A 13280-nucleotide genomic window follows, 5' to 3' on the forward strand; every position below is an offset into this window, starting at 1 on the left:
AGTGATGATGCAGTCCAAAATGGTAAAGAGCTAATCTGTTAGAGCTGTATAGAGCATGTCTATTATATTAAATAGGGTAAGGTTGCTTAAATCGTACCCCCTAAGGAAATGATACTGTAATAGTCAGTGTGATTGAAGTATAAAAAAATGTTCTACTTTTATTGAATCTTTATTTAGTTGGCTTTTAATCGACAATTATAGAAACTTGAAAATCTTTTATTCAAGTAGGTATTTTAACGTTTTTCAAAAATATGCCTTCGGTACGATTAAGGCGTCTAGTTGCCTAATTCGTACCACTTATAGCCTAAGTCGTACCAAGAAAATAATAGGTACATTAACTTAATTGAACGTAAAATAAACTATATAGAAAAATACCTTATAACCAGAGATCACATGAACAACTTACAAACATACAGTCTGAGATAAACTTAAAGCATTTGTTTTTCTTATTAATTATAAAGTCAAACCTAACTACGAAGTAATTAACACATAAACAAAAAAATTATAAAATCTTAAAAACAAAATAATGGTTAGAAAATTATTGAAATTGAACACAGATATCACAAATATATTATTTTATTTTACTTTCAACTCCAGCACATAGGTCATGTATCCAACCTTCACATTTTATACACTGGATCATGTTTTCTTCACGATCTTCTTTACATAGTTGGCATAAACAGGATCCTTTAGCTTTTATTTTTTTATTCTTCTTGCAAGTTTCATCTGTATTTTTTCGTTTTATAGTTCTATTTATTCCTTTTTCTGTTTTTATTTTCTATTTCGTTTTTGTCGGGACTTGAAGCTAATTCCATGGTTGGCTTAGTAACTTTTTTAATTTTTTTAATTACTGTTTTTATGCCAGGTATAGGGGATAAAATATTCAAGTGAGATTTTAATTGTTGTTCATTAGTAGTCTCATCAACTGCTAATATATTATCATAATGTGAAGTATCTTGTAATATTGTAGAAGGTCCAGGTTGAATGACGGGCAGTGTTTAATATCTAGGTGCTGAAGGTGATGGTGTTAAACTATTGCCATAATCAGGTATTACCTGATAAAAAAATTAAGTAAATTAATAAGCAATTTTCTAAAAACTTAAGTCGGACCAGTACGACTAAAGGATTTTGCACAGGTACGACTTAAGCAAGGGCGTCTTCTAAGTTTAACAATAAAACCAACGCCAAGTGTTCTAATGTTTAAGTATTCGTAAACGATTACCAGATAGGTATTACAAATAGACGTTAACAAAGAAAAAAGGTAAAGATCTCATTCCTGCCATACAAAGCTTAACAAGGAGTCAACAATTTTAATGAAAACTGTTCAAAAAACTAACTTTTTCAATAATTTTGCTTCACGAAGTCGGCCGGCCGTCCACTTGTTTATGTTTGCTCGCTCGACTAAATAGTTCCGATCGACGACACAAGAGGGTGCAATTTGTAATTATAAGGCAAGATATTGCCGGGGTACGACTTAAGCTGTGGTACGACTAAATCAACCTTACCCTACCCATCGTTGCCAAACGCTAAATCGTTTACGACAGGTCTTTGTCGATAGAGTAGTAAGTAGCCTCGGCTGAAGGTTCCTGTATGCGCCAAGTTATATTAAGTTATTTAAGATTTTTATTTTTCGAATGAGTGGACTGTATTTTTTGCGGTAAATTGGTGTACAAAAGAAAGATACAAAGGAATCAGAGCACAAGGAAGATAGCACTTACTTGACCTTATTTTTCATGGGTAGGAGCACGCCGTCCGTTGATCCAAATATTCCTCACGAAGTCCTCTCTTCTCGAACACCACCACTTATGTTATATTTCGGCACACACATAAATATAGGAATTATGCTTAAAAGGATCTCATTGAAACTTCTAAGGTATATTATGATATTTTATGGCTTATTTTCAGGCAGCCAGTAAACTCGTATTGCCCGTTACTTTTCGCAATCGGAAAGCAAGTCGTCCGCAAACGTCTTAATCGTTTGCTTCCGTTAATTTAAGTGACAGCTCTGCGTTCTAGTGTTTTTGAGGCGTATGAGGGCGCCAGTCTCTTCACGGAGAATCGTTCAGTGCTGTTTTAGGTTGGATATGGGAGAATAGGAACACCAATGAAATTTTAAATTATTATTTAAGACTTAATTATAACTTGGCGCAACCATCCACCCGCCCTTAAAGGGTCACCTTTAAGAAAAGCTCTCATAAGGTATGAGGTAGAATTGCCTCTTTTAAGAACGCGTATTGCGCATGGGCGTATTTCATATAAGTATGTGTATATTTACGAAAGTATATTAAAAAATATTAATTATTTGTAGAATTATTATAAAAGAGAATAAAGTCTTAACGTATGAGCTACTTAGTACTAAATTATGAAACTATAATTGTTACGCTTATTGCGTCGGAAGAGGGCATAAGCGAACGACCGGACGGACGTAAGTTCTCCCGGAAATTTTAACGGTCGCTACGCGTATGACGCCGTCTTTCGAGGGATGCACTTTCTCTACTACTGCTAGAGGCCAAGCCAGAGGCGGTACGTTGTCATTTATAACTACGACGACAGTTCCCGGCGTAATAGGTACGGAAGGCGTATTCCATTTCAAACGAACTTGCAATCCGTGCAAATATTCCATCCTCCAACGATTCCAAAACGATTGGACCATTTTATCTATTAACGAGTACCTGTCAACCAAGTTAATTTTGTCTGGATTGACATCAGGCGCAGGCAAGGAGAATAGAGGCGCAGTATGTAGGAAGTGACTTGGAGTAAGAGCCGAAGGTTCGGCAGGGTCAGAGCTTAGTATTGTTAGCGGACGCGAATTGAGAAGACATTCGACCTGAATGAGCACAGTGCAAAGTTCCTCATAAGAAAGGAGCTGTTGCCCTATGACCTTGAACAGGATCGTCTTAGTCACCTTGATCATACTTTCCCATGAACCTCCAAAGTGTGGGGAATTGGGACAGATGAATTTCCAAGTTATGCGATTTTCAGCGCATTCCTGCTCTAGCTTCGGGTAATATTCTTCTCTTAGAAATTTATAGAGGTCCCGAAGGTAAGAAGCAGCACCCTGGAAGTTTTTAGCATTGTCGCTATGCAGCACCTGAACAGGACCACGACGTGATAGGAATCTTTTAAACCCGGCGAGGAAACTGGGGGTGCTGAGTGAGGTAGCAACCTCAATGTGCGTAGATCTCGTAGTGAGACACGTGAACAGCACAATATAAGCTTTCTCACTGTGTACGCCACGGCGGCGTACAGGAACGTATGGTATAGGACCTGCATAATCGCAGCCGGTGAAACTAAAGGCTTTCAATGCTGGACGTGTACGTATATCAGGAAGATCCGCCATCAGCGGAATGGTTGGACGCGGTTTAAATCTAAAGCAAGTATTGCACATATGTACTCTTTGCCTGACAATACGGCGTGCCGACAGAATCCAGTACCTCTGACGAAGCAGGGCCATTAGGAGTTCGGGTCCAGCATGTAAATGTTTAATGTGGTAATAATCAATGATTATATTTACCACGTGGCCATTGCGAGGCAATATAACCGGATGTATTTTTTCAAAGCTAAGTCCAGAGTTGGCGAGACGACCACCAACGCGGATAAGTCCATCATCAATAAATGGTCTTAGGCGATTAAATGCCGGTGAACATGTTTTATTATTTTTAATAAGAGAATATTCTTCAGCAAAATGCTGATTTTGCAGAGCGCGAAGCATTCTATTCTCTGCGAAATTTAAGTCGTCAGCGGTAACTGCACTAGTGCCGCGACGAGGCAGTAATTTAGCAAATCTACAAATGTATACAATTATACGTAGAAGTTTGCTCCACGAAGAAAAACGGAGAGCAAGCTCGTGTAAGTCGTTCGGGAGTATAGGTTTACACACAGTGTGTATAAGAACCTTCTTCTCGGGTACGTCTTCAATAGACTCTCCCTCTAGAGTTTTGAGTGGCCACTGAGACGGATGCATTGATGCCCATGGTGGACCATGCAGCCACAGAGGGTGTGAGAGAAGCTTCTCAGGAGTTACACCTCTCGATAGAATATCAGCAGAGTTCTCAGTGCCAGGGCAATGATAAAAGTTGTCTGGTGAGATATTCTCAGTTATCTGTACAACGCGATTCGCGACAAAAGTCTGCCATCTATGCGGTGAACTTTTTATCCAATATAGGGCGACTTTGGAATCGAGAAATGCATATGTAGCCTTGATTGGGATACGCTCAGAGTAAGTGTCATGTACTGTACGAAGCAATTTCGACAGTAGGACGCCACCTAATAGTTCGAGACGAGCAATTGAATGAGGTTTCGTCGGCGAAACTTTACTTTTCGCACAAGCAAGACGCACAGTGTTACCAGTAGGGGAGCTAACGTGTAAATAAACGACAGCACCATAGGCTGCGAGACTAGCATCTGATAGTCCCAGGAGAGTGACCTCACAGTCTGTTGTCACGCCCACATGACGCGGTATGTGTAGCTTATTTAGAGCTGGCAACTCATCGCAAAACTGTCTCCACATCTTAATGATGTGTGGTGGAGCTACAGTGTCCCAATCAAGATTTAATTGCCAAAGCATTTTAATTAATATTTTGGCATACACGACTGTGGGAGCAACGAAGCCCATTATGTCCCACAGACGGGCAACAGTCGACAAGATGGAGCGCTTAGTGCATGTCACATCGTCGGGCACAGAAATTTTAAAATAGAAAGCGTCATTTCCAGTATACCAATGCAGACCAAGTATTTTATGGTGCATGGTTTTGTCAAACTCCACTTCAGTCGGAAGTTTGTGGGACGCAGGAAGGTTATCTAAGACCTCGCGAGAATTGCTGTTCCACTTAACTAATTCCCACTGTGCACCCTTAAAAAGATCGATCATCTGCAGCGACACAGTGACTGCCTCTAGTTCGCTTGGAAGCGAGAAAGCTACGTCATCCATATAAAGCGCGGGTAGCACAATGCTATTCGCTCGTGGATATTTTGCGCCGTCGTCATTCACCAGCTGTCTTACCGTGCGCAGTGCATGGAAGGGACTGGAAGTGAGACCGAAACAGACTCGATTGAACTGGTATAGCACAAGAGGGTCTTGTGGATTAAAGCGGTATAAGAAGCATTGATAGCGACGATCAGCTTCGCGCATAACGATTTGTAGAAACTGTTCTCGGCAGTCGGCTGTCATTGCCACTGCATGCAGACGAAAATTCAAAATTATTTTAAAAAGATCTCCCTGTAAATTTTGACCGGAATGTAGCAGATGGTTCAGTGCCTTTCCAGAACTAGAACGACAAGAAGCATCGACGACTAATCTCAGTCTCGTCGAGAGTTTGTCTTCACGTAAAATCCCCGTGTGTGGCATCACGTAAATCGGAACAGGATCTTTAGAATCATATGAAGGCGCGGGAGAAATATAATCTTTCGCGAGATAACCTTTTATGACGTCATCATATGCCGACCTCAATTTATTCGAAGCTTCAAGCTTTCTTTCGAGGCAGATGAAACGTTTCTTAGCTATGTCCAAAGAATTCCCTAGGGAATATAGATCCTCTTTAAATGGCAGGCCGACAACGTATCTGCCCGTATCGGGATCTCGGACAGTAGTCGAAGTGTAGAAGTCTTCGCATTCATTATCATCAGGATTCTGAATGTAAGCGGAAGGAAGTTCTTCAAGTTCCCAGAAACGCTTGACTAAAGAGTCAATAGCAGGAGGCTCTTGAACGAAACAACATGTCAAGGCCGTATGAGTATTTATAGTAGGTATCGTAGGCGCATTGCCCATGAACACCAGACCTAACACCGTGCGCAATGCAACGGGCACCGACGGGTCGCGACGTGACGTATGGACGTCGTCGGGGAAAAGCAAATGTGGAAATAGGGAAGCTCCTATTAAAGCATCAATTTTATCAGGTACGCCGTAACTCGCATCGGCAAGCGGAATACCTTTAAGGTGTGATAGGACTGCCGTATCTATCACAGCCGTAGGTAATTTGTCTGTCACTTTATCAACAACAAGTGGCGAGATATTAAAACTAACGTTATCATCAAAACGCGAATAAAACGTCAAGTCAACCGAGCTGGATTGTACAACCTTCTCAATTCCACCGAACCCCTTCACGATAGTACGTTCTGTGAATTTAGTTTGCAAACCCAAGCGATCACAACATTCTTTTGAGAGGAAATCGGCCTGCGAAGCAGAATCCAACAATATACGTATAACTTGCCGTTCACCATTACAGTCGTAAACAGCAACTTGTGCGGTAGCCAATAAGACAGTAGTTCGCTTGTCTTCCACACGATTCATTAAATTGCTATTATACACCTGCGTAGCGCTGGTAGACGGGCTTACGCGCATAGCGCACAGTGCTACGTCGGCGCGATCATCCGCTACGGGCGATGACGCGGTAACGGTAGGTGCGTTCGGTGGCGGCATGACGGTATTCAACTGAGGCGCGCGGGAATGTTCCTCGCGCTGGTCAAAGTGCAGCCTTTTGTTATGTTTCTGACCACACGAACAGTGCGGGGAGACTTCACATTGCCCGACTTTATGTTTTATAGACAGGCAGTTCACACAGGCATTCTTCTCCTTGACGCACTTAAAACGTTCTTGAGGAGTTAATAATTTATTAAAGTCAACACATTTATATAAATGCGCATGTGTTATATTTCTACATAGACACTTGGACGTAGGCTTATCAACCGTGCTTATATAGGCCTGATACTTCGGCGCATTGCCAGAAGTCCCGTTATTCAAATCTTTTATATTTTTATTATGACGTGTATTAGAAGGGTTTGTGACATTCGTATTCGTACGCTCAAACACCTTCGCGCGTGTTGTGATAAATTCCACAAAGTCGTCGAAAGTAGGTATATTCTTACCGCATTTAATTTCAAACGCGCGTACACTCTCAGTATCGACCCTTTGTGTAGCTATATGTAGTATGATAAGATCAGCTAGGTTATCTAACTTTAGGTTTTTTAAAGCGCTTACTGCGCCAGCGAACCGGTCTATGAAATCTTCAAAGTTAGTCGCAGAGGGAGTCTGAAAACCCTTATAGCGAAATAATTCATGTAGGTACGCGGAACTCGGAAGTCGATATACGTTTATCATCAAACCTATTGACGAGTGTTTGTAAAATGAGCTGATAATTCTCAGCACACGGAGAAATTCCAGCGATTGCGCTTTTTGCCTTCCCTGTCAGCTTCGGTAACAGATAAAATAGCTTTTCTGCATCTGTGAGTGATGGATTATTATCTACTACTGACTTAAAGGTCGTATAAAACATCTGAAAAGATTTAATGTCACCATCGAATTCTAATATCGATATGGGAGCTAGCTTCGGCTTGGCTTTTAGCAGCGCGGAGGTCGCATTATGTATTTCTGGTGTCGTATTTAAAGTTGAGCATTTTGTATGAGTTCGTTTGACCCTATTATACAAAGTCTCAAAAGCATACAGACTTTTGTAATCAGGTTTTGCATCTGAATTTAAGTTTAATAAACGTGTATTATAATCGTCTACAATAGACTCGTACTTTAAACGCAATGAATCAATTTGTGAAGATTCGTCTAGAAAATGTTCTCTTTTTTCAACGTTCGTATGAACATCGGGTTCACGAGATAAGTCAAAGACATTTTGCATGATACCGAATATAGCTTCACGTTTAGCAATTAAGATAGACAGTTTAGTATCCTGAATCTCCTTATCACTTTCGCTAGTTTTAGAATCTACTTCAGGAGGCATTTTACTAAAGTGTAAGTGAGACAATTATCTAACAATCACGAAATACCTATATTTTTATGTGAGTATGATAGGTTAATAGCCAATCATATACTGGTAAATTAAGTAGGTCGCGCGGAGTGCGGATAATATGCGCAAGCGCGCTTCGTTCGATATTACGCGTGGTCGGGTTATATCGAATGTTCGATCGACCAGAGGTTCGTATAGACAAATCTCGACCTTATATGCTAGGTCTTACGACTCTTGAGTAAATGTTTCACAACCGAAGGTACTACGATAATTAATAATTGCAAGTTTTAAGATTTGTTTTAATTGTTAATTCAATTTAAATACACTAATATTTATCGAAATATACATAAATATGTGTAGATAATTAGTATGTCTAACTGGGGAAATAGCTAGCTCAATGCTATAATGCCGCTTATGCCAGTATTAAGACAAAGAAAATAGATGACGCAATGACCTATTTTATTTAAAATTATATTATTTCAATTATTAGAGCCTATAGAAGTATTCTAACAAGGAAACTAATGCTTCAATACGTTAATATGAAGGAAATGCTGTAAATATCCGGCTCGAAGGACCAAATAAATATGTATGCGCCAAGTTATATTAAGTTATTTAAGATTTTTATTTTTCGAATGAGTGGACTGTATTTTTTGCGGTAAATTGGTGTACAAAAGAAAGATACAAAGGAATCAGAGCACAAGGAAGATAGCACTTACTTGACCTTATTTTTCATGGGTAGGAGCACGCCGTCCGTTGATCCAAATATTCCTCACGAAGTCCTCTCTTCTCGAACACCACCACTTATGTTATATTTCGGCACACACATAAATATAGGAATTATGCTTAAAAGGATCTCATTGAAACTTCTAAGGTATATTATGATATTTTATGGCTTATTTTCAGGCAGCCAGTAAACTCGTATTGCCCGTTACTTTTCGCAATCGGAAAGCAAGTCGTCCGCAAACGTCTTAATCGTTTGCTTCCGTTAATTTAAGTGACAGCTCTGCGTTCTAGTGTTTTTGAGGCGTATGAGGGCGCCAGTCTCTTCACGGAGAATCGTTCAGTGCTGTTTTAGGTTGGATATGGGAGAATAGGAACACCAATGAAATTTTAAATTATTATTTAAGACTTAATTATAACTTGGCGCAACCAGTTCCTATTAGACCACACAGCAAGAAACTCCATATATCATAATATTACAAAATTTAAAGAAAAAGTGGACTGTGACATTATTATTAGAAGTAAAAAGAAACTTGTAGTGCTGTTTACGAGGCTGCATAATAAGTGATTTATTTAGTATATCATTTTATAACAAATTACCAGATGAAATAATCAATAAGTTCAAATTTTATATAAAACTTAAGCTTATAGAAAAAAACCTTATTATAATATTAAGCATAACATGTTTGACAAAAAGCTTGCTCTAACTTCGTAGCTAAATATTAATTTGACACTACGATGATGATAAAAAGCCTGGCTAAGTTTGTTGTAGGCTAAGACATAGATTGGGGTGCGTTTGGAACCCTCCTAGCTTTAGTTAACGAATGTAGTTATCAGTATCACCTAACATTAGTGGTAACATGATTTATACAAGTATATGACCGCTTTATAAGTGCCTGTGTACGGTCCACATTAATAAAATATATTTCAATTTGAATTCCCAGACTAGTATTGTTTGTCCCACCACTGACATCCTTTCCTAATATGAGCGTCGGAATTAGTTATTAGACGATAGATTAACCCCATACTATCATGTTAGCGATAATAAACCGGGCCTGAAGGCGTCTTGGGTCAATTTTTATCGGAATCTTTTCTTGTCGGTACCTAACCCTAGTTCTACGGGTCTCCTTATTTCCGATTTCAGCTCGTAGAGATACTCCTGGCATAGCTCTCTCCATGGCTTTAGTTATTCGAAAAGATTAAGTTGTGTAGAGTAGGTGGCTAGGTACCCTTGCGCGTAGCCTTCAAATGGTGAGATACCTCGCGTGGAGCTGAGTGAGGCTAATTATTGGCGTTAATGAAACCATAATTAATTTAACATGGCCTGTGGAAGTTTTCCTCGATATGGCTGATGGGAATCAATGGTCTCGGTAATTTCTGATCTCATAATGAGCGATGTTGAATCAGCAGTATATTTACCTACTATTAATAATGGAAAATTCTACTGTAGTTTCCATCATAAAATATTTAAAGCTGGGATGGATAAGTGCAGGGATGTAGCCGCCGGCAGCGTACTTATTAATTTATTTCAATTTGTCTATGGTTAGAAATATTGGGTTAGGCTCACATAAATAAAATACAGTGCACATATTTACTTGTACCTCGAGATTTATTTTAGTTACCTACTAGGTAAACATTTTTCATACTAACACTTTACTTTCGCATTATTAAAGCAGGTACCTACTTAAAATTTATATGTACCTGCCGATTTGATAGATTCAAATAGTTTTATAAAGTTTAATAGTGATTTAGATAGGTATTATTACTAAAGCTTCAGCAAATAATTATTAGGCCTAAACTTTGACCGTTATTATTATTTGGTTGCAATAGTGCTTATTATACTTAGCTTCTAGGTTTAATGTAAATGTAATATACTCATCTCCAATCAAAATTCAAAATTCATTTATTTCAAGTAATTAATAAGCACTTTTGAAACGTCAAGTCAGTCTGTTTGTAGTGACTCTACCATCGGTTCGGAAGGCAGATTCCACTGAGAAGTGCCGGCAAGAAACAATTAGCAGATTGCTCTTTTCCAACATTATTTTAAAGTTTAACAATCTTGAGCGGAGTTGCCTGCTTCCAAGCAGCCTTGTCGTTAAGGAATTCATCAATCGTGTAGTAACCACGATTTGTTAAATGTGTTTTAATACATTGTTTAAAGTTTTGACGTGACAACGACTTATAAATTGGTTTGCCGGGTGACACTTCAAGAAACTGCGTTACGCTCCGCTCACGTTATGCGCTCACAATGAGAGCGAGTGAGAGGCACGCGTCCCTTCCACTCGGGCATGGTTAGCCCGCCTAAGAGCGAGAGAGACAGACATAAAAAGTGAAAGGCACGCGTCCCTTTGTAGTAAACGCTGTTTCATTGTACGCAAATGTATTGCAAGTTATTGTATGTATATTTGTATATAAATACGTATGTATGTGTAAAGGTAAAAATAAAATTTTGTTAATATGAAATTCAGTGCGAGATTCTTTGTATAATTTAATGTTTTACATATAATTCTTTGTATAAATAAATGTTTTAAATTGTTACTATTATTTCATCCTTCTTCCTACTATACGAATGAATATTCACATTTAAATTATTTTACCACTCAAAGTCGTTGTCACGTAAAACTTTCGCCCGTATACCGACTTTACAGGCAACCAATTTTTTACCTAACTTTAAACAATGTATTAAGATAGATCTAATATTACCTTCGGTATTATGTTATAAAATCATATACCCATCCCCACAAAGGATTTCTCTACTTTTCTCAGACGATATGCAGATATCACTAATTTATATCCGTTTCTAGTTAGTCGACTGTATATAATTACTTATGTTTTGTTTAATACAGATTATATTATTGTAAATACATTGCGAGGCTACTGGAAGTATACCTATTTCTTTAAATTTGGTACGAAGTCTATATATCGATCGCATAGCTCTTCTCTATAGCATAAATATAGTTTCTATATCAGCAGCTCCGCCCCATAACAAGATCCCATACGACATTACACTATGGAAGTATGCAAAATAAACAAGCCTAGCAGTTTCAAAATCTGTTAACTGTCTAATTTTTCTGACAGCATAAGCAGCTGAGCTGAGCTTACCCGGTAGTGTCTCGATATGGGCACCCCACTGTAGCTTACAATCCAAGGTAACTCCTAGAAAAACTGTGGAATTCTCCATTTCTAATGATTCTCTATTTATCATTACTTTTTTATCAACTTTCTTCAAATTTAGTAACATAAATTATACGCACTTCGTTTTCTTTGCGTTCAGAACTAAGTTATTAGCAGTAAAACAGTGAGATACATGCGACATAGCACGGCTTACATCGTCAGAATTGTCTTTATTTCTGTCACCAAAAATAGAAAAGGACCCAAAATCTCATTAGCAACTTGTGGTTTGTAAGAAAGTACGTTTCAATGACTCGTAATTAAACTGTTTGTTCGTTTTACTTTCCTTTATAAACAATTACTTCTTCTCATAATTATGTGTAAGAGAACAGAACTACCATTTAAACTTCTACCAACTGTACTTTTTAGTTTTAACCATGCTTGTTTTCCCACCATCACCGGTTAATTCCCTCCTATTTTCACCACTGACATTGACATTCCTCCTACCTATGGAGGGTAGAGGTAAGGAGAGTCATCTGTGTATATGAAAAAGTGTCGTCAAAATGTATTAAATTAGGATGGCGCCACATTTGCATCAGGGTAACTCTTAAAAGAAGCGCCAAATATAAATATTGTTAGAGTAGGCTTGAAAAATAAACAAGGAAGTATGGAGATACAAGGAAGTAAGGTTATATTTACCACAATATTTTGTACAACGTAAGTTGTTGAAATTCTCAATAATTAACTACTTTAGTCGATAATGACATTAAATTTTTTAACTCGGCATACTTCAATTCATCTACGATTGCTACATTCATACCATACCCTGTGCATCCACCAGCGCCATTGTGGAGGATTTTTGAACTGTTATTTAGCGCAACAACTGGACACTTTGTCAACTTTTCTCCCATATAAGATGACTCTCCTTACCTCTACCCTCCATACTCCTACCAAGACCTACAGTTTTCGTTCAGGAATCGGGAATACTCAACAACTAATGTCGTATCGATATAATTTATTTAATCCTAACTGATTCTTAGTGCTCTGTTTATTACAATTTGTTTGTTTGGATATTTTATTTATTTATATTTATTCCAAATGTTAGTCCATATTATATTACTATGTATGTATTCCGTGACGACGTTACCAGTACTAGGTGAAGGTTTAGCAGCAGCGGCGTCACGGAAGGCCAAGATTTCGACTTCCACTTTAACACAGACCTGAATTTCGGCAGCACTTAGGTAGAAGAGGTTTGTAAGACAGCCTATCGAAACCCTGGCTCGGTACTCCGTGAAGCGCATGCTTATATTATTTCTAGAGTTTACTACGTTTCAATAAACTTAGTTACTTTAACTTTAGTTTTATTTTATATCTCTTCTTTTTAGTCGTGCACTCTTGGCTGCTGAGATGAATTTCATGGCGCTAGGCATCATTGGATTGCACGGCTTCCTGCGCGAGTCTTCTCCACTTTTGGCGGTTGGTAGCGTGTCGAAAACATTCTTCCACAGTTGTATGGGTCAGCGATTCAGTCAGACAAAATTCATTTATTTCAAGTAGGCCTAATATAAGCACTTTTGAAACGTCAAGTCTGTCTGTTTGTAGTGATTCTACCACCGTATATATCCAACGAGTAGGTGACCGCCCTCTTGCCCTTTTTCCTTCAACCTGTCCTTGCACCACCAATCGTTCAATCGACCCCTCATTCCTTATTTTATA

The 13280-nt window shown here is 38.6% G+C and overlaps 1 protein-coding gene across 1 annotated transcript; it reads right to left on the minus strand.

Moving 5' to 3' along the window:
* Nucleotides 1–2383: 2383 nt before the first annotated feature.
* LOC120623890 lies at nt 2384–7727 on the minus strand. The gene is made up of 3 exons (XM_039890174.1): nt 7292–7727; nt 6199–6591; nt 2384–5928 (listed from the first exon to the last, which is right to left on the minus strand). The coding sequence occupies exons 1-3, from the start codon at nt 7725–7727 to the stop codon at nt 2384–2386; spliced, it is 4374 nt and encodes a 1457-aa protein (XP_039746108.1).
* Nucleotides 7728–13280: the final 5553 nt, after the last annotated feature.

The sequence above is a fragment of the Pararge aegeria genome, chromosome 5, assembly GCF_905163445.1.
Source record: "Pararge aegeria chromosome 5, ilParAegt1.1, whole genome shotgun sequence".
NCBI lineage: Eukaryota > Metazoa > Arthropoda > Insecta > Lepidoptera > Nymphalidae > Pararge > Pararge aegeria.

Excerpts from the sequence above, each read along its gene's own strand:
- LOC120623890 (XM_039890174.1), bottom strand. The coding sequence starts at position 7,727 with ATGCCTCCTGAAGTAGATTCTAAAACTAGCGAAAGTGATAAGGAGATT. Across the intron at positions 6,592-7,291 it reads ATCGATATTAGAATTCGATG|AACGTTTTAAGTGCGTCAAG; the intron begins GTGACATTAAAT and ends TAACTCCTCAAG. Across the intron at positions 5,929-6,198 it reads TGGTGAACGGCAAGTTATAC|GTATTCCGCTTGCCGATGCG; the intron begins GTATATTGTTGG and ends CACACCTTAAAG.